The sequence below is a fragment of the Agelaius tricolor genome, unplaced genomic scaffold, assembly GCF_023055355.1.
Source record: "Agelaius tricolor isolate 1412-34295 unplaced genomic scaffold, bAgeTri1.0.p SCAF_3, whole genome shotgun sequence".
Classification (NCBI taxonomy): Eukaryota; Metazoa; Chordata; class Aves; order Passeriformes; family Icteridae; genus Agelaius; species Agelaius tricolor.
Window position 1 is genome coordinate 29,866,835 of NW_027269263.1, and position 21,716 is coordinate 29,888,550.

At 36.2% G+C, this 21,716-nt stretch overlaps 1 protein-coding gene across 1 annotated transcript in view; it reads right to left on the minus strand.

The window, feature by feature from the left end:
- TMTC2 (transmembrane O-mannosyltransferase targeting cadherins 2) overlaps positions 1 to 21,716 on the minus strand; it is a 234,432-nt gene that overhangs the window by 42,842 nt on the left and 169,874 nt on the right. The window contains exons 8-9 of the mRNA XM_071423340.1: positions 15,082 to 15,203; positions 1,414 to 1,495 (exon numbers count right to left, since the gene is read on the minus strand). Coding sequence (XP_071279441.1) covers positions 1,414 to 1,495; positions 15,082 to 15,203 — 204 coding nt within the window. The remainder of the gene's footprint in view (positions 1 to 1,413; positions 1,496 to 15,081; positions 15,204 to 21,716) is intronic.

Consider the following 21,716-nt stretch of genomic DNA (forward strand, 5'->3'; position numbering starts at 1 on the left):
GAGTGAAAAAGAAAAAAGTTCTAGACCAATAATAAAATACACTAAATCCTAACATCATTTGCTGAGATGAACTGTTGAGACCAACCACTGAATTTGTATAAAAGATTTCGTAATAATTGAGGACAGCTTTCTTAGTAACAAAAGCTGGAAGGGGTTTGAGTAGGATTTCAAGAAACCATCAGTTCTAACTTTTACTCATTGTCTTGAGATATACACAATACTCACCTCCAATTGAAATAATGGGGTTTACATGCACAAATATCCCTATCATCTTTACTTGTACAGGCATAAAGAGAAGACAAGTCTTTGAACTGCAATGTTCCATAATGCAAAATAATGCAGCACTGAGCTACATTCATTTAAATACAATGACATGTTTTATGTCCAAAGGTTGATTCTAGGAATCTAACATACAGAATTTCATACTGCATAGGACCAATGATACAACATATGAGCAATTCAGACAAAGACATCACAGATTAAAACATGGCTATTATGTGAGATTTATTTTCCCTCTTACCCACTCATTTTTATTTATTTTACCAGTAAGAACAGAAGAGAAGTGAAAATAATATACAAAGATATATGTGTGTATATATATATATATATATATATTATATATATATATATATATATATATATATATATATATATAGAGTGTGTTTTGTAGTTCCCACCTTCTTCCTAAACTAAGATGAAACTTACTAAGTGCTTTCTGTGCTCCAATTGGGACACCATAGCTTGCATTTTAAGATTTATCCATTATCAGCTTTAAAATATATTAAGAATTAGTCCATAAAGATAAATAATTTTGGTTCCCTGAGACTAAACACATCTGGAAGTGTTTTTTGCACATCTAGCAAAACCAACCAAAGTTACGAAGATACCTCAAATTAACTGTGTGCTTTATGCAACGTGCATGGTGTAAAAGGAAAGATACAGCCAACTTGTCAGAACCTTTTGTAATACTTAGCCATTTCAAGCCAAGAAGGTGGTGGGAAGGAGGTAGATGTAAGGCCTGTAAGACACTTCAATATATGGAACTCACACACACTAAAGTAAAATTTCTGGTTGTCCACCCACCAACAATAAGTGAAGTCAGGCCAAAACTGTTAACAATAATATTCCAGAGCATGAAACTTTGACATATGGCAATAGTCACCTTTGTTCTTTCCCAGAGAGGCAGCAATACAGAAATTCCTCTCATAGCAGGAAAGTTACGTAAAATATGAAAATCTTCACCTCCCCCTCTACAGTGAAGGAAAAATGGTAATGAAGTAATATATGGTAGATTAGTTTCTTTCCTTTTAAAGAAGATATTTTGCCAGTAGAACTTCTCAAATCTTTAATCACTTGGAGAGATTAACAGCAAGCCTGGAATACATGTTGAAATCCTATCTATCTGAAACATACCATAATGCATGTAGCAGTTTCCTTTGGTAGGATCCAGCTGAATAGCCTTCATGAAGTACTTCTCTGCCTCACTCTTGCGTCCCTAAAAAAAAAAAAATCAGGGGTGAAATTATTTTAACAGCATGTCACCCTGCACAATCCTGTCCAGCAAAAATTTCCAAATTCCAGGCACTGCAGAAAAACAGCCACTACTGTCACTAGGCTTTAACCTAAATAAATATAAATGTTTAAGTGCTACAATAAGTTTTGTGGTCAGCTACTGTGGTGCAGATCTCCAGACTGAGGAAGAAATGTATCCAACCTCATCAATGTCCAAAAAGTAAGGAACTGGTAGAAACAGATTGCAAAAAGTATTGTAAAGGGCTTTGGAGTGCATAGCGGTTCCATGCTACTTTTCTGGACAAGCATTACACTTACCCAAGCTAAAATCAGGGAGGAACTAGGACAGAGCTTTAGTCATGCTCTTAAAAAAAAAGTCAGTGAGGGGTGGGGGAGGGAAGGCATGTTATGGTTCTATGAAATTAAAGAATCCTAGAAGTTCTCATGTTGGAAAGGACCCATAAATATCATTCATTCCCACTCCCTGCTCCTCACAGGACTACCTAAAACCACGTGACCAAGTGTTTTCCAGATACTTCTTGAGCTCTGACAGGCTGGGTGCTGTAACCACTTCCCAGTGACCGTTGCAGTGAAAAACCTTTGCCCAATATCCATTCTGAATGTCCCCTGCAGCTCCACTTCTTTGCCTTGTATCCTAAATAACACTATATACACAGCCAAAAGTAAAGTTACCACAAATGAAAATAAATAAATAGAAAGTATTTTAGGGGTTAATGTTGAAAGTTAAAAAAAATGTATTTCTGATTTTAATGTGGGAAGTCAGATTTTATCAGAAATCAATTCTGAAAACCATAAAACAGCTGTTTTAGCTGTTAGAAATGGAAATTTTTAAAGACAATGGTAAAAGGTATGACAATTGGTCAGGGGAAAAAACCCCCAAAACCAACTAAACTAAGCCTAACAGAACTGATAAAAAGAATAAACTGGTAAAAAGAATAGACATTTTCTGAGACAGAGATTTCCTTATCACTGGAATCACCAAATCACTATAGTGCCATTATGGTATAGAAGAGCCAGAGCAGATCCATTAGTGGCCATTATTCTTGAAAAAACAGTGATATTGGATTAGTCTAGTCTGATACTCAAACACAAATCACTATCACATATTCAGTAAAACACCTGTGACCTGTTTATCCCTATCCCCACGAAATTAGCTGCTGTGGTTTGTGCTATAAAATAGGCAGCCTGCAGAATAAAGAACAGTTAAGCTTAACCCCTGTGCAAGAAAGGCATTGTGGTCTGCACCTCTCAAGTTGCCTTGAGTGTGATTTCACAGATACAACCATATAGGCCTTCTCAAGTTTTGTGGTCTGGAAACAGACATGGCACACATCCTGCACTATCCCACAAGTTAACATAGGAATAATAATGAGGTCTGTTCATGATTACAGCTGCTTTAGATTCTCAGTATTTCCCTCAGGGGTCTTAGAGACAATAAAATAGAGTGAAGGAAGTTGTACAGCACACCAAAAACCATATGAAGACCAGGTTCCACCAAGACCAACACAGAGGTCACATTTCAAGAGAGCATCCTGGCAGAGATACGAGCAGGCTTACCATTTACAGGATTCTAGTTTCACAGAATGAATGTTCATCGGAGTAAGAATTCAGCCTTATTATTTAGTGACCTTTCTTTGGTAAACCATATTCCTTAAAGCCAAATACACATGGCACAAGGTTCCTATCAACCAAATGGTGCAATTACATGTTAGAGTACACTATCTTATATTGCAGTGGCCCATCCTGCTTTATAAAAATATCCAAACCACAAACGACAAAACAACAAACCCATAAAGAAAAATCCCAAAGCAAAAAAACATATGACACAAAACCCAGACTGATTTTTCCTCTTTTACAAGTGCAGAAGAGACATTTATATAAATATATATATATATATATATAAAATACAGTTTTTTAAAATAGCATGTAACTATAGTTAAGAACAAAAAATGATGAAAAAAATCATCAATTAAAGCAACTGGCAGGGTGAGGTGATAATCGAACACTCAATTTTTCACATTTAAGTCTAAGGCTGGCAGTTGTGGTCTGGCAAAAGTTACAATGGCTTATCTAAGTCTAGCTTTGAGTCTTCAAAATGAGAGGCACTAAGCATATGTATCATTAATACTGACAGAATGAACATCTACAGATTTTGCATAATTGCCTTTTTTAACAGACCAGCATTAATTAGTTTTAGCCGGTTGCACTTTGTGTCTATTTCTAGAATATCAAAGCACAGTTCATTGAATACAGTCACAAAATTGTAGCTTCTACCTACAGAATTAGAAGGCCACAAACATTTGTCAAACATGATTAATTTTTATTTACTATAATCACCAAAAATACATGACTGCTCTACTCTTTTTGGCACTTTCCAAATGGCATACTGCACTCAAGTTCAGGCTAGTCAGGAGACCTACAATACACAGTGATGACAGGTGCCAGCATACATAACATCAAAAGAACTGTGCTATTTACAGGCTCAAATGGTCATTTCACAGATAAAGGGGAGAAAAAGCTTTAATTATATCAATCAAGACATAAAGTTATCTGATTAAAAACAATCAACAAAAGCTCTATTTGTTCATCCTGACCATCACTTTCATTTATTCACATTTGACAAAAATTATTTTAAAAAATGAATAAAAGTGCTGTCTTGCAGACTGGCATTGTGAGGAACCTTGCATCACACCAGCTAAAATGTCCTCTTTAATGCAGTCTACTGCTAAAATGTCAATACCTCAGCATAGATTTAACACACATTACTTTTTGTGACAAAATATGTAAAATACAACCACTTTACAGAATCAGGCTATTTCACAATTAAAACTTAGTATTTATCAACTTGTTTAAATTATCCAATATACATCTTAACTACCCAACAGAATGCAGACACTGTGTCTTTTACTTGACAGTAATCCTGTCACTGTTCCTTTCCCACTGTATGTTCTCAGTGTTAAATAAAACAGATGGTGTAAGTGAATAAAATGATAACTTTTAAAGAAAATCCAAATAATTGTTTAAACAGCTGAAAACAACTGATTTGGGACAGGAAGGCATTTGGTGTGCATGCTCACTGTTACATGTATTGACCCATACAAAGGCAGGAATTGAGAGCCACTGGTAACCTCCCAATTTCTAGCAGCAGGGTTTGCAGTCATATATGCATAATTACATGCTCTGGCAATTTTACAAGGCAAAAAACTGTAAGTTTACAACAGCATGATAGCAGACTTATTAGAAGGATAAAGAAGTTATTAATAAATTTTAATGAAAATACTTGACAGCCCTGAGGATCAATAATGGGATAGAAAATACCTTTCTCCTCTTGGTCACCAGTTTACATTCAGTCCAGGTCAGGAGCTAATGAAAAGGTGCTCTGTGACAGCTACTGGTCTGCTCTGGAGAAATGAGTGGGTGGTCCCAGCCCAAGCCCTAATGGAGATCCTCTGCACAGAGGTACTGGCATATTTATGGCTTTCCAGAGACTAACAGTGCAGAGACTAACAAGACAGAATCATAAAACAATCAATGCCAATCTCCTTGCTGAAGAAAAGAACTTGAACATGATGAAGACACTTTAATAATTGATTTGGAACATTGGCTGATATTTGCCTTACTGGATCTGGACCTAAAGCATATAATGAGGACAAGCTTCCTGGAGTTTTCCATTAATAAAGAAAACATCAGTCCCCCTTCTCCCCTGTCTCACACCCAAATATAGATGAATTGCCCCTGCTTACCATCTTCCAGCAATACCAACAAATTAAAAATGGAAAAAAAAATATTAAAAGTGCAGGTAAGTAATACAGGGCTCTTATAACCTAACACATAAGTTGTCAGAAATACCAACTTCAGAAATACCACACTCTCCACAGATCACACAGACTCTAAATCAGAATGGCTGGGGGCTTGCAGTTTTGGAAGACAAACTGTTAATTGTTTAAATATGATTTCAGGAGCTTGATTTTAAGACCAGTTCTTTGCAGTTGACTGCAAGAGATTTTTTATTTTGTTGGTTGCTTCTTCCCTAGAGACCAAAACAATATATCTGTGCTTGCTAATATGGTCAGACATAGAGCTTTTACAGACATACAAATGAAATTTAAATTACTGTTATGATCATCAAAACAACTTAAAAGCCAGCTAAGGGCAGTTCATTCATTAGTAGAAGACTGTATTTATTCTTAAAATATTAAAAAGCTGAGGACAAAACTAGCATTTCGATATCCACCCCAATTTTTTTTTCCTCACTTTTCTGGTTAACTGTGCCAAATTCATGTTGAGGCAGCTGTTGTACTTCAGGCTGCTGGAGGCCCAGGGACCCTGCAATGGTAGTAAAACTGGGAAAGACTAATACAGCTGAGCAGCTCTGAATAACCCTCCTGTGGAAACTATGATGACACAGTGGCAACCAGCAAGGTGGTTCAACAAATTAGGTGGTCTCTGCAATTTGAACCAACTTTATATGACATAAATATTCATCATTCTTCAAAACTTAGGAGGGTTTCACCAGTAGGACACAGACTTCATTCTTCAATATAGTTTTACCAACTTTAACTGGTAATAAAGTGATTGCATAAAGAACTTAAGTTATGCTACAAATGCAGTTGACTGTCACTCTCCACATCTGTTTTGTTTGGATTTTTTTGGCAAGCATTCACATTTTTAATAAAACAGATTGAATTATGAAAAGATTTATTAATGGAAGTTTGATTAAAATGTGCACATTGATAGAGAAAAATAAGTATTATGTTACATGCTTTTTTTCTTCCTCTCTAGAATGTTTTAAAGTCACAGACTATTCAGTGATAGTAAAAAAGTTTGAAAAAAGTTTGAACTGAACCAGTGACTTCCTTTCCATGTTTCTTTAAGTTATTGCAGACCTGCACATCCTATGTCATAACCAGTTCCTTTTGCCTCACAAAAATTGTGAGGCAAAACACAACTTAAATGGCGTGATACTGAGTAAATGCATAATAAGTTCTTCAAAAGTGTTTACTTAGCTGGACTAATGAAACAGGAACTATAGAGTTGCACCTTACAATGATGTCATTGACATAGGCAAGGTCGCCACCCCAGGTCTAAATATTAGTAGTTCAAAAACAACATTAATATTTAGCATTTAGTAGCTAAAGGGATTCTTCTTTTTTCCTTCATTTTGCTGTTATTTCTAACTCTTGCCTCTTCACTCTGAATTACAATACAAATATCTTGTACCATAATTCATATGTGAAATGCTAGACCAACTGAAATATATAGGACTTGGATTATTAACATCAAAGGTCTAAAATTCATGTCAGTTTCTATCCTTCCTGTGAGTAAGGAGACAAATCCTGCCTTTTCATCTCATCTTTATTAAAATAAAATAATAACAATCAAATACAGCAGAGAAGCCATCTCAGTGTATGGGAGCATGAACTGGACTGCTCTGGAGGAAATTACACTATAAATCTTTATCTACCAATTCAAAGTAATTCACCATTTATTAAATTTTATAATAAATGTGGAGCAACTTTCTTGTTGTTGTCCAGTGTGACACATAACTTGGTCATGACTAACATTCTCCTCCCCAAACATTTCACTGGACCAGGGCCCTCACATGCACAATCCAGTCCATTGCATACTGCTTGCATAACCCAGTACATAACCTAGTTGCTTTTGGAAATAAGCCTAGGTAGAATCAAGAACATCCAACCTCCTGTAGTTTCATCTTCTATTTGCACCTTAAGTGGCTCATTTTCACCTTAATATATAACATTAGTCCTCCTTCAAACACATGCAGAATTTTTTTGAGTAAAAATCCATCTACTAGCTTCACTGAGATGCTACTGAAGTCAGTGTGATTCTTTTATGAGCCAAGGTTAATAGAGAGAATAGTAACATAAACTGTGTTCTTGAGTGTACATCTGTAGTGATAATTAAAGGCATGATAACCAGAGGGTTGAGATTGAAGCAGGGCCCATTGACTTTGCGGGAATCTACTGGACCTTAAGCATTTTGGAATGTGACACGACTGCATATGAACTGACACATAGATCTAGAAATTACAGCACAGCTCAAAACTTCACTGGCTTGGGACGTGACTGAGACACACTATTAGGGTGGTATGTTTTTCAAGTATTATGTATCAAATTAATCAATAATATATTAAAGCTATGTGACATCCATTTTCTTGGTTTATGTGTCTCCTATCACCAAAATCATTCCTGTTCTATTAAAGTATTCAAACCAATATCAAAAAGAAATGTAAGCATAATTTTTTTTTCCCTTGGAGGATTTTTTATTTGGTTGCTCTGTTGTGGTGGTTTTTTTTTTGTTTGGTGGTATTTTTAATTTTTAATTAATTATTTTATTTTTGGGGTAACTTGAAGTCTAGAAGGAATTTACTTCATTACATCACTGTTGGAACCAAGAAATATTGTGTAAAGTCTTAAGTAAACTTCTAAAGAACAGATTTCATTCTATACCTTGTGATTTATTTACTGTCTAGACCCCTATTGAAATACTCACTTCAGTCATTAAGCTTTGACCATTTTGTATTAAAAATATGTAATGAAATGTGAAGTAAATTTCCAGGTTAGTCCCTTTCTTTTCTGTTCAGTCTTAAACCATATTTTATATTTTCTGATAAAGAAATGTATTAATATCTACTCATATTTCACTGGCCAGTCAGTAGAATATAAATTCAGTATTTTCACATGCTGTTTTCACTGAGTCCTATGAATTTCTTCTAATCTAAATTTGGCCTATTTTTTCACAATTACTGAAAAAATTACTACACACAGACTAGCTACAGCAGCTTTATTCAACCACGTAATAAAACAAAAAAGATCTCTCTTTTGGTGGGTTAGAACTAGATGATGTTTAAGGTTGCTTCCAAACCCAAAGCAGGTTGTGATTCTTTCATGAAAGCAGTTCATTCTGTGTCAGTGATGTTCTCTGTAACAAGCTTTAGATTTATGTTGAGTAAAGTGAGAAGTTTAGGGCTCCCTCTTTCCTGTCTACAGGAAGTTAGAAACACGATACCAAAGATGAGATCCCTGAAGGAGGTTAGTGAGAGGTTATGTGCCTAAATACCCGTTCCAGAGTCATTTATGAACTAGACAGATATGGTATATTTAAATGAAAATATTCTGTTTTACAATTAATTCTATTACAGTTGGCATGCAGCCTAACACATGTCCTAAGGGGACTGGAAAGTATATCTATGGATGCAATACTTCTGGCATGCAGCCAGCCTCTGAAGAAATACAAGCTCAATAGATGTCAGCTATTGAAATTTCTGTAGTTCGGAAATCCTGTCATTCAGACTGGACGTGTTAAAGCTCCAGATACACCAGATAACCAAACCTTTTTAAAAAGGGCTCACGCTTCTGAAGTCAGTAAACCTGATTTTCCCCGCTGAAGAGGAAAACCCCTTCCTTCTAGCTGCTACAAGTGAATTGCTTGTAAGCTGGAAACAAAAATTAAAACAACTCACATTTTGCAAACTCAGAACTAAATACAAACTGTGCACATATCAATTTTAACCCTCAAGAGATTTCAAGTGTCAAGAAAGCTCATAGTGTCTATGCCAGGCTCCAAAGTCAAGCTGAATACAAGACAGAAAAACGGTAATGGCTATTGCTTGGCTTAACTTGATTTCTCAGGCAAGGCATTCTCATGGATTCAATGTCATTTTTATATTGTCATGCTGTAACTTTAACTGAAGGATCCAATTTTCATTTAAAAAAAAAACTTCCTAGAAGCAGTACTAACAGTCAAGGGATATGGTTTCCCAAAATGAAATACCTAAGAGCTTTCCTGATCTAATTAAATTGACCTATTCAGAAAATGCCTTTTCACTAATTAAAGATTTCTCTATGTGTAGGCATTTATTGGCCCCCAAGTATTACTGAAAATATTTTTGTTTGCTTTAAAGGAGTTGATTACTAAAAGAAGAAACTGTTCTGGAAGATCATGACTAGATTTAACAGAGCATTTCAATTGCTATGTCTTAAAGACAGTTATGATTCTTTTGACATCATGACTGTTCTCCCTCATTCCTGCATTCTTCTCATTGTGTAAATCTAGAGAGACAGAAAAAAAGTAGCAATGAACCAGTGACATTAAAGATGACAATATGACAGATTTTTCCAACAGAAATGCAAATTTCCTTTCTGTGCTGAAACACCAGCAGCGAGTAATTACAGGAATTGTAAATGTTGAATTTACAACATTTACAGAATGTTGTAATAGATCTATTCATCTATACCATTCTGCTTTTCCTGTATATCCCATGCTTTTCTGTTTTTCCTATCTTCCATTTATTTCCACGTTTTAATTTATTTATATTTATTTTGAGATGACAGTCAAGCACTACACCAATTACTGAATACAGTGGGGTATTTGATAGCAACACTCTGAGTAATTTCACAACTAACCAAAAATGGCAGGATATCTCACTGGACTTCTGTTTGTCAGAAGCATAAGCAACAATCAACTGCAGGAAAAATATGGTCACTCACTAAGGAGCAATTATCTCAAAACTTAAGAAAAGTACTAAACTTCAACATTGATACTTGAATGTCCCAATCCTGTTACTTTTATATTAATCCAAAACACTGCCTATCTCTGTTACATCTATCACTGTCTTTTCCCAAACCGCATTTGAAGAAAATATTTTAAAATAAAATATTTTGTAATACAGGGAATCTTCTAGGATGATTATTGCTGAATTTAATACTTGAAGCTCCAGCAGCAAAATTTTACAAGGCAAAGTAAATTTTTCTTACAGCATTTCGGGTGATTTTCCAATCCAGTAAAAAATAGGAGATTAACAGTACTGTGTGGAGCCATGTAAAATGCAAAACAACACTGCAATTTCTTCCAGAGAAGTATAGCAAAGCCTGTAATTCCTAGATCTGACACACTAAATGTTACAAGATGAGGCTGACCCTAAGTATTTTAGCAATTGGAGTCACTACTGCAAACTATGCAGGGTCATTTGTGGGCTCAACTTCATTCAAAACAGACAAAACAAAACTTGACAACATTTATTTGTAATTGAAATAAAGCTTCTCAGACTAGCATGCTACTTTAACAATCAACCACTGACTGATGGCAGAGGCCAGGCATTATGAGGGAGGAGGGTTTTTTAGTCTTCTCTTTAGGACTACTACAGTGAGAAGAAGAAAAAAAAAATAAAAGACTTACTCACAAATTATTTTTTTAGTAAGACAGGCAATGCCTTCTCTTCTAGAAGGTCGCTGATATAATGGAAAACAAATTACAATACATGCTCAAGGCATCACCTGGCACTGTCATTTTTGACAGTCTCATTTTCATCTTAAAGCTGAGAGCCTTGCAATTTTAAAGTCTTTCAAAAAATTATGCTTTTCATTGTAATCTAGAAATAAAATACCTAAGCAAGGGATGAGGCTCAGATGCTGTGGTACGAAGCTACCAGAAGATTGGCTATGTTAACTAACATGTCACGTTGAAAAATAAATTCCTCACTATTTAAGCAGCTTAACAAGTTACAGGCATGAAAAGCACATAATGCTAAAGCACTGCAGTTCTAAACACCTACATGTCGTTTTAAAAATATAAAAGAAGGACAAACCTAAGCCCCAGACAACTGGCTATTTTCCAATTATTCTAGTAACTGAGCTACTAATCATGATTTTCAACCACTATATTATGCTGTCCTAGCATATTTTCGAGAAAGTTGTAGCTTAGTGAGCTGTAATTCTTAGATATAAACATATAACATGAACTAATATAGGAGCTAGGAAATTCTTGTAACTTATGCTATTAGGTAACAAGACTGTAAATTCATTAACTATTCATCTGGAGATCTTAAGCTGGTCTGTTTTTCCTGCATATACAGCAGCATGTCCAAGTCTGTTTGGGCATTACTTGTATCTTTTCCAGCCTAAATGATTCTCTGATTCTATGTGATGCTGCTTTCAGTAAGCATTAATACTGGCAACAGACTTGGGAACGCAGAAAAGCTGAGGTTAAAATTAAGCCACTTCATTGGAATCAAAGTAAGGAAATAAAACATAGCTGAATTTGTGAACTTTACAGGTCTGACTTTACTGCTAGGGGGTTTTATAGTAGAATTGCCTTTGGCTGGAATTTAGGAACTTGTCTGGAAATTACCTCCTCTCTTCCCTTACACCCCAATTTCACTCACAGAGAAATTTCCTATCTATATCAGCACCTACATCCACCTTTCACTACATCAGCAATCTCACATTTCTCTCCTAGAAAAGAGACACAGAGAAGTGTTATTAACAGTTTTGTCCCAGTACCTATATTTAGAAACAGGTTTGTAAAAGTTCAAAAGTTTGATTCCAACAAAAGACAGCAAAGAAGCCTCTAACACATCTCTAACATCCAAAAACTAACCGAAGTAGGCTTTTCTCTTTCCTAAATTTGTGAGAAAATTATCATTAACCAAGGTAGCAAAATATAACAGAAGAATAAATCACATTCATAGCTCAAGTTGGGATTGGGCTGAAATAACTATGCCAAAGGGAGTAGCTCTAATCTGAATCCCAAGGAAGTTTATGAAGAATGCCAGGAAGCATGTCAGTTACAGCAATTATGTATTTGCGATGGGAACTAATACTAGGACAGTTCAGTATGCCAGAAACTAGACAAAATTCATTTTTTGAATTACTGAGCAGACAGTAACCTGCAAAACTGATTAAGTGACCAAAATTCAGAGAAAAACCACACATTTTACTGCCAAATCTCTTCATCCATTTTTGTGTTGAATATTTTTTCAGACCTGTAGTTCAAAGAACTAATTGGAATTAATGCCAATTTTCAGTAAATCAAAGATAAGGGAACTTTATTTTTCATTAATGAAGTAACCATCAGAAAAATATTGTGCTATCTGTAAATAATTTGTTATCATAACATTCCTTGCTATATGTTTATGAAATCCTGAAAGTCAACAGGACATCAGCACCATCTTTTCAGCTTATACTGCTGTCAGTGGAAGGGACATCAACCTTATCTGTACATATTGTCATGAATATGAGAAGCAACAGTAATGAAGACACAAGTGTCAAGAGATAATAACAAACAAATGTGAGGAGAATGCACTACAACTATGGCAAAGATCAAGTATAGGAAAGCATGTGTGTGTTGAGAAAGGAAAGGTATTTTATTTCCTATCATAATGCAGTATTCAAGGTTCAAAGCTGTACACAGTTCTTCTCCTTGCTGAGACATGTTCTTCCACAAACACGGCTCAGATGCTCAAGTCACAATCCACACCACACATATCTTCCACTCGTATCCCCAGAAAAATGCAAACAGTTCAATTCTACTATTAGGAATCATGCAGATTTTTCATTGCTTCCTTCTAAAAGTTGGAATAATAACACCAAATTTTAATCCTATACCTGCTCTTTCACAATGAGGGGACAGAATTAGAAAAAATAAAGTAGTGGCTCACAATGTTTGTACACTTCTGGGATTTGGAGATTTTGTTATTTTGAAGTAAACTGTGAGACCTTGTTTCCCAGAATCACTGCAAGACTTTCCCTAACAGACCTCATATTTCACACACTCAGCAGTCAAAAAAATTAACCAGAGAACTACTGGGGTAGGAGAGTGTGTGCGCGTAACAAAAAACCAAACAAACAAAAAGAAATTTGGATTTTATTAAGCAAACCCTTTACTTCCTCTCCTAGCCAGGACAGGGTTAATTTTTGCAGTAGCCAGGAGGAGGCATGGAAAGGACCCAGAGGTTATTCTATACCACCTCCCCATCCAGGAAAGGGGGAAAGGGGTCACTTCTGGATCGAGGAGCATGGTGGCATGGTCGGGTATTGCTGGGGGTTGCTGAGTTGTGAGCATTCCCATGCGAATCATTTGCCTCTTTCATATACTTTGTTATTAATATGGCTGCTCTTACTATTTGTTTTATTATTTTATTACTGTTTGCAGAAAATTGTTCTTGTTTTAGCTCATGATCTTTACCTTTTGTGCCTTCAATTCTCCTCTCCAGCCCGCTGCAGGAGGGAGAGGGAGTAGTGAGAGAGCAGCGTGTGGTTTGGAGTGTTACAGTGGGAACACTAAATTGGGAAATACTATTCCTAAACCACAACACCTCCCCACAGCAATTCCAATAAATTAGCACTTTTGTGTCAAAGATCTCCTAAGAAGAAGCCAATAACACTGACTTTCTGCTATTATTCTTAGGTCCAATATACAAAGATATCTGCTGGAAAAGCAAGATAAATATGGAAATCTTACTGTACAACCTATTTGTAGTTATATTCTAGAAGAAGGCAAACAATGGGTGCATATATTTGTCAATATCCCAGCAATTTTAACTGGAATTGTTCAAAAAAAGCCTTTCCAGGACATGGAACTGACAGGCAGTGGGGATATAACACTACCACCCCGACTTCCATTTCATGTTGAACCTTCCCTTCCACGCAGCTTTTAATAAAACTCTGCATTTAATATTACATAGTAACACAGACCAATTTTTAAATCTTTCAAACCATGCTGTCACCTGTTACTTATACAGAAAACTTATGTTGTAATTCCTTCCCCTTTTCTAAATTCAGATACTTTTAAAACAGTAATGGATCTCCTGAAATTAATCATGTGTTCCACAATAAGACATTTTTTGCTTGAAGACTGGACAGCACAATCAAGACCATAGAGAAAGTTTATCACCAGGTGAATAGTTGAGGAACTTTCAATGGAGGGATATTCAGACTAAGGCACAAGGACTCAAGAACTATGCAGAGCTGTATCAGTAGAGTACAGGAAGCAAATATGAACTCACTAAGGTAGCAAGGAAACCAAACGTAGAACAGATAAAAATGAAAGAAAAATGGGAATGAGAAACGAAAAACAAATGAAAGACAGTTTAAAAACAGAATTATTTGAATTAATAAAATAGAAATCCATTTCATCTTCAACATGTGTGAACATCAAGGAGGGACTGGCACTTTGCTGTAACTATCAAAGGGAGTTAGTTTAGCTGGAGCCACAAGCACACCTGCAGCCAAAAGTTAAGTAAATTTTACAGAAATAAAGAAGTCCAACTCTTCTGATTTTTTAGAACTAGCTCTTAATAGTTGAGTACTTCCTTTCACATGCTCAAAGAGATACTCCTAAAGAAGTGCAAATTCAAAGCACAAGATGTTATTCACAAAGTATAGATGACACTCAGCCATAGGCTGCTCCAACAGCCCTGAGTCAAACACTGAATATCTCACAGAATTTCCATTACTTGTCATCCAAAGAACTTACAAAGGCTTTATTGAGAGAACTCCTTACTGTGCATTACAAAGTTCCTGTGCCATTACAGTGGTTTTTTTTCCAGCACAGAGTTGATACTATCTCAAGAATAGAGGCAATGTCTCACAAAAAAAAAAAAAAACAAACAAAAACCCAATGCCGTCAAAGTCCTTAATTAAAAGGAATAACTGAAACAGTGTGACAAACAGGCAATAAGCAATTTTCAGGACAAAGCTTTCCCATTCCTTTACCTAACCTACTGAAAGGAGGTGCTGATAAACTCACCGTCAGAGCCAGCAGTTTTCCATAAGTGAGGTGGGCTGGGATGTGGTCGCTCTTGGATCGCAGTGACTCCACATACCAGTGCTCTGCTTCAGGCAGCCGGCTCATTCTCATATAGGCTTCTCCTGCAGGATCAAGCAAATGCTAGTGAGAATGCCACAAATTTCTCAAGATTTCCATAATTTGTTTATCACAAAATTTTCTATGCTTTAAATGTGTAATGATCTAGAAAAAGGCAAAGTGATTTGAACACTTGCAACCGCACACAAAAAACCTTGGAGAAACTTGAGCGAGGAGATTAAGTTAAGGCCTTATTAGGGCTGAAATAGCATAGCTGAGATGAAAACTATTGTTGGAAAAGAATTTCCAGAGAGAGCACCACCTGCTAAGCTTTAGTCAGAAGTCTCAAAGTAACAGAAATCTTACCTCATCTACTTTAGAAAAGCTAGTTCTTTTCCATCGCTCTACATTGAAAAGCATGGAATAGCAGGGAGAACATGATAAATGTTTGCATTTAATCATAATAACTCAAGAACCAAAAACTAGGGTAGTATAAGAAAACAGTCCTGAAAGTATATTGATGGGAGGGGCAAGACATTAAAAAAACTAATCTCTGAATGCAGCTATATTTGGTCATCTACACAACTTCTTTAAATTAAAACATAGCATCTATTAGTTTAAAATTGCTAATCTTATGAAGTCACATACAAAATTACTGAACCTGGACATTTTTCAAAGTGAAATCCTTTACAATGAGAAGCTGAGGCAAGTAATGTTGAAGAACAATATATGAATGGAATGTTATATGTTTTTATATATATTATATATTAGTGTTAGACAGATAATTGTAATCATGAAGTTTCTGGGAAAGAGTTTTGCATACACAGCAAGAAAGTCTTTCAGATTAACTCTCACACAGCTCTTTCACAAGGACTCTGGATATAAATGTGCCCTTTTCCCGGGTCAATGACACCCTGAAAATGCCACTTGAAGATTCAGGATTTCATCATCCCAGCAGCTGGCCCATTGCTAATAAATGACTAAGTATCTTCCAAAACTTATGAAGACACAGGTTATCAAATGCTACTCCTGGAGGATCAAGAGACTACACCTGACCCAAGTAAAGATCAGCTAAGGCTGTCTCCAGGTGAGTTACAGCCTCCAGTTCTGCATTACATGGAAATTAATAACTGTGAAGGTATCAGGGAGACAGAAGAACCAAAGTTCTTTAATCAAGATTGAAGGCAACTACCACACTATCAAAACTTGGACAAAAAGACTCTCAAAGAGGAGAAATAACTCATAGCATGGGAGCTACTTTTATCTCTTTATCTTGAATATTTACAGAGGCTATGGATGATTTTCTTCATAAAAGAAAACTGGATAAGGCCAAGTCAGATTTTTTTTTATGTCTTTGTCACCAGAGGAGAAGGATACCAGGCAAAACGTGGTATCACGTTTTGAATTTCAGGAGTTAGGGCATGGTGCATGCAAAATGATCAAACTTCAGATCACAGATAAAATAAGCATGATGTAGAGACAGAAGGCATGCTAAGCCAAGGTTAAGAAAAACCAACATGATTGTTAAGAACAAACAGACTTTTTTCAAACAAGCCTGCTGTATTTAGAGGCTTGCATCCCTGTCTGGGAAAAAAGTCTACTTGTTCTAAATCAAAGTTCTACATAGCATTTCGTACTCATGCACTGGTCTGGATATCCGATATCCAGAAGCACTTAGGTAATTCTGCTGCTGTTTAGGGCCAAAAAGACAGAACAATTCCCTGCAAAAAATCCCAGGCTAAATTAAAAAAAGAAAGTCCAAACAGGTATGAAATCCCAAAAGAAAATGAACATCACATTCAGTGACAGTAACATCATGTGATCTTTTCACTATGTCAGCAGTCACAAGTAAGTGACACAACAATATACTTTATCTGCACAAAACAAGGTCATTAAGTGTAGAAAGGACAGAAGAAGCCAGAAGTCAAGCTTTATGCTCCCCTCAACTCCTCTCCCAAGCTGCATGCTTTAATGTAGAATGCTTAATTACTTGATTGCATACTATTTCTCCCAGAGGCCCCTGCTTCATTAGCATACAGGAAATGAGGAATCCATATTGTCCTTTTCTTTAAGTGGAAAATTCCACCCCAACCTGTTACAGCTTGGCAGAGTTTCAAGTAATTAACAACAAGATGCTTTAAGAGTAATGTAAGCAGCCATAAGTGATGGAACTATTATCTCTGGGTAGTACAGGCTGAACGCACTGCCAAATATCAAATGGATCCAAGGTTCTTATCTATCTTTCATGATGGATTCTGATATAAGAAGAGATTTAAAACCTTGGAGTAAATGGAAATTCAATTTTTAATAGGTTTTAAGAGCTCAACGACTTCACAAACTAAACTCTTAAAACTTTGAGGACATTTCTGAGGGGGGGGGGGGGGGAACTAGAAACAAAGCTACAATATGTCAATCTAAATACCAAACTGTAAAGAAAGAAACTGTATTTCCCTGAACTTCGCAGATGAAAACTGGGAGGAGCTGTTGAAGTCCCTGAAGGCAGGGAGGTTCTGCAGAGAGACCTCAACAAACCAGAGAGATGAGAGATCACCAACCATATGAAGCTGACAAAAGACAAGCACCAGATTCTTCACCTGGGATGAGGCAGCCCTGGACGTGTGGACAGATCGGGGAGTGAAAGGCTGGAAATGCAGTGCTGCATAAAGGGTCCTGGCTGATGACACGTTGAACATGAGTCAGCAGTGCCCTGGCCAGGAGGGCCAACCCTGTCCTGGGGTGCATCAGGCACAGCGTGGCCAGCTGGGAAAGGGAGGGGATTGTCCCACTCTGCTCTGCACTGGGGCAGCCTCACCTCGAGTGCTGGGGGCTGTTTTGGGTGCCATGATATAAGAAAGATCTTAACCTATGAGAGAGTCCCCAACAGAGGACAATCAGGATGGTGAAGGGCCTTGAGGGGAAGCTGTATGAGGAGCTGCTGAGGTCATCTGGACTGTTCAGCCAGGAGGAGACTGAGGAGAGACCTCATGGCAGTTATGACTTCATTTGGAGGGCAAAAGGAGGGGCAGGCACTGATCTCTTCTCTGTGGTACCCAGTGATGGGACCTGAGGGAATGGCCTGAAGCTGTGTCAGGGGTGGTTGGATATCAGGATATCAGGAAAAGGTTCTTCACCCAGGGGATGGCTGGGCACTGGAGCAGGCTCCCCAGGAAAGTGGTCACAGCACCAACCCTGACAGAGTTCCAGAAGAGTCTGAACAATACTCTCAGGCACATGGTGTGACTTTTGGGGATAGTGCTGTGCAGGGCCAGGACTTCGACTTAATGATCCTTGCGGGTGACTTCCAACTCAGCTGATTGTGTGCTTCTGTGACTCTTTGCAGGTAATTCTCTATAGCTGAACATTTTTTTCTGAGGAACCGGTATCAAGAATTCCTGTATTATAAGTAATTAGAACATAGATTGCTACAGAAGGAAGCACTGTTAGGGGGTCTGTTATAAATGCCATCTTGTAAATGAAGAAAAGAAAAAGTTGAAAATTGATAACGGCTCCTAGCACTAGAATAGAATAGAATAGAATGCTATGGTCTACCATAGAATAGAATTCTATGGTCTGGAATGATCTTATAGATCATTCTATTCTCTACCAAAATAGAATCAAGCAACAGGTAACAGAACCATTAATTCATTGAAGTAAATTTATGCATTAGGCTGATGCAATTTAATAATACCTATGCCAACTTGAGATAATTTTCCATCAAAATGTCAGAGAAAACATGTATGGATTGATTGCTGTAATTCAGGATGCATTTTCCTGTCTGAGATTAAAATAAGAAAAATAATATTTGCCAATATTTACAATCATACATTGTTAAAAACTTGGAACACAAATAATTTAGGGATTAGAAAGATAACAAGAGTGTCCATTGGCAGAAAATATGCAAACAAACGTGCAAGCAGATTTCTATGTTTACTTTAACAATTACTTCTTTTGCAAAATCTTCCAAATCTCATGCTAAAATTCTGAAAGATCACACATGGACACTTTATTAATAAATCTTGTCAGATCTGTAAAGTTCAACAGAGGTAACAATGACAGAGAAAGAAATTCATGGCAGTGAAAACCTTAAGCTATAAATGTCCCTAATCAAACACACAGACATGCAGCATTGCCTGCACAATGAGTGGTGGTAATAAATTCAATCAATGACTGGAGTAAAATGAGACCAATCAGTATTTCAAAATTGTTTCCAGATGCACAGGGGTTAGTTCAGTTAATATTTTCTGAGTTTTATGAACCCATTTCTTGTCTTATTCTACTAGAAAGCTCATAGATTATTTAACTATAATTCTCATTTACTAATGTAGCGCAAGAAAAACATTAATATGCAACTGAAACACCATTTAAAGAAGTGCATACTAAGTTCATGGACATTTCTATTAATACTTTCAAAGAAATCAGAAACGGGATACCTTTTAGCTAGATTTTCACCACCAAAATTAAATCCCTATACTCAAGTGGATTTTATTTCCCACAAAGATAGACTACTTGCAAAACTACCATTCACCAATAGGATTTTCCCATATTTCCTCAGAATATTTGGAATTTAAAAATAATACTTCAAAATAAAATTAAACAAAATCCCACAAAACGAATAAACTAGCCAAAAACTCACCACTAAAATCATACCAGGATATTAATTATATTTAAATATATTTGATTAACATAGCCTTAACAATAATTAACATATAATTAAAAATAACTAAAACTCCGTAACCACCATAATAAAAATTAAATATTTATATTAAATAATAATGCTCATAAAAGATTAGCTTGCTAGCAGCCATTTTCCCTAAAGGCTTATATTTTACTTGATAATTAAATGGAATGTGTTTGTAAAAAAAAATAAATTTTAAAAAAGGACACAAGATTTTCCGACACATACCACATATTGTTAAAAAGCAAAATTAGGTAGCATTTATATGAATGTATGTTACATGGTTCTAGCTTAACATCTCATCTATTGATTTCATGATTTTTCTGTTTCAGATGCAATTAGTATACCAAGGCCATATCCTGGTAGGGAGCATGCCAGATTTACTAATCAGAAAGTTCAATAGAACTGTGGATGTAAAAGCACTGTACTTCCACAGATGTAAGGTACCCATACTGTCAGATTAAAAAAGTATGTCCCTCGAGTGGTCCCAAAAGAAATTGCTGAAAAGACAACTGAAAAATTATCTCCATAAAGGAGACAATGTAGGGTAAATCTGCCTTGCATCATCCTTATATATGCTAATTATCTGCCCCTCCAATTTCAGGGTAGTAAAACTGTAATCTAGAAAACAAAATTTGACATGGACAAGACACCACATAGCAAAACACAAAGGAAGATAGAGATGCCCTTTGAAAATAAAAATCTCAAACATATACATTCCATCAGGAGTTAAATTTAATTTTTCCATAATTTCTTTTAATTGGGAGTATAAAAAATTGGACAATGATGGGGAGGTCTGTGTCTCTCTCTATCACAATACCACAAAGAATCTGTGCCTTTGATAATGCAGCCATGAAGCTTTCTTGTGCAAATTAAGGCTGCAGATGTGCTTACCATAAAAATACACCTCTCTAGATATATGACTTCCCTCTTTCTTCCCTTTGGTACCAGTGCATAAAATAACATAATAAATCTGGAAGCACAGTTTGATGTTATACTATACTGATGTATAAGATCTACTGCAACAGATTAACAATTTTGGTTATAAATATGCAGCACATGCACATCTTCCCTGAAACAGCTGAACCATGTGAACATAGTGAGCATCAAGTTTGGCATAGACCAAGCATATTGTGGCTCAAATTTTTTCCTTTTACAGAATAATGTCCTTCAAGATTTCAAGGAATGTATTGTATTTTATCAGGGTTTTATGATGGATGGGAGTCACTCCACATTTACTTTGTCTGAACAAATTCTTATAGGCCTTAAGTAGCTGAAGCAAAGCCTTATCTGATTTAATTAGACCACTAAGCTACTTTTGAAGGAAAATACCTATAGTAGAAAACAGATATAAATTAAGGACATCAAAATAACATCAATTGCAGCATGGAACAGCATGGACATTGCACAGCTGTTTCCTGCTGTACAAAGGCTTCCAGTGAAAGAAGTATACTGACAAAAATAGAGGCATGGAGCTCACACAAGATAGGTAATTTCATTTTCATGCCATTTCTAGGTTTCTTTAAAACTTTATTAATAGAAGCACTTTCCATTAGAATCATGCCTAACTGGGATCCCTGTAGTGCATTTTCCATATTTGACTATATTTTTGGTCTGCAAATGTTATAATTACACTTATTTTCATATTAAACCCTGCCCGTTTAAAATAAAAAAGCACTTCATCCTTAGAATCACCTTTTTCAGATTCCTACCTGAGAAAACTCAAGCATTTCACATTAAAATATATATCAATAGTCCAAAGAGCTAAAACTAAGAAAATCTGGGAACCTGAGGAAAAAAACCAAACAAACATGCTCTCAAACATTGAATTAATTACCATCTCCAGCAATCCACTGCTTCATACCCAGCTTGATTCCCTCAAAGCAAAGTCAAAAAACTAGGA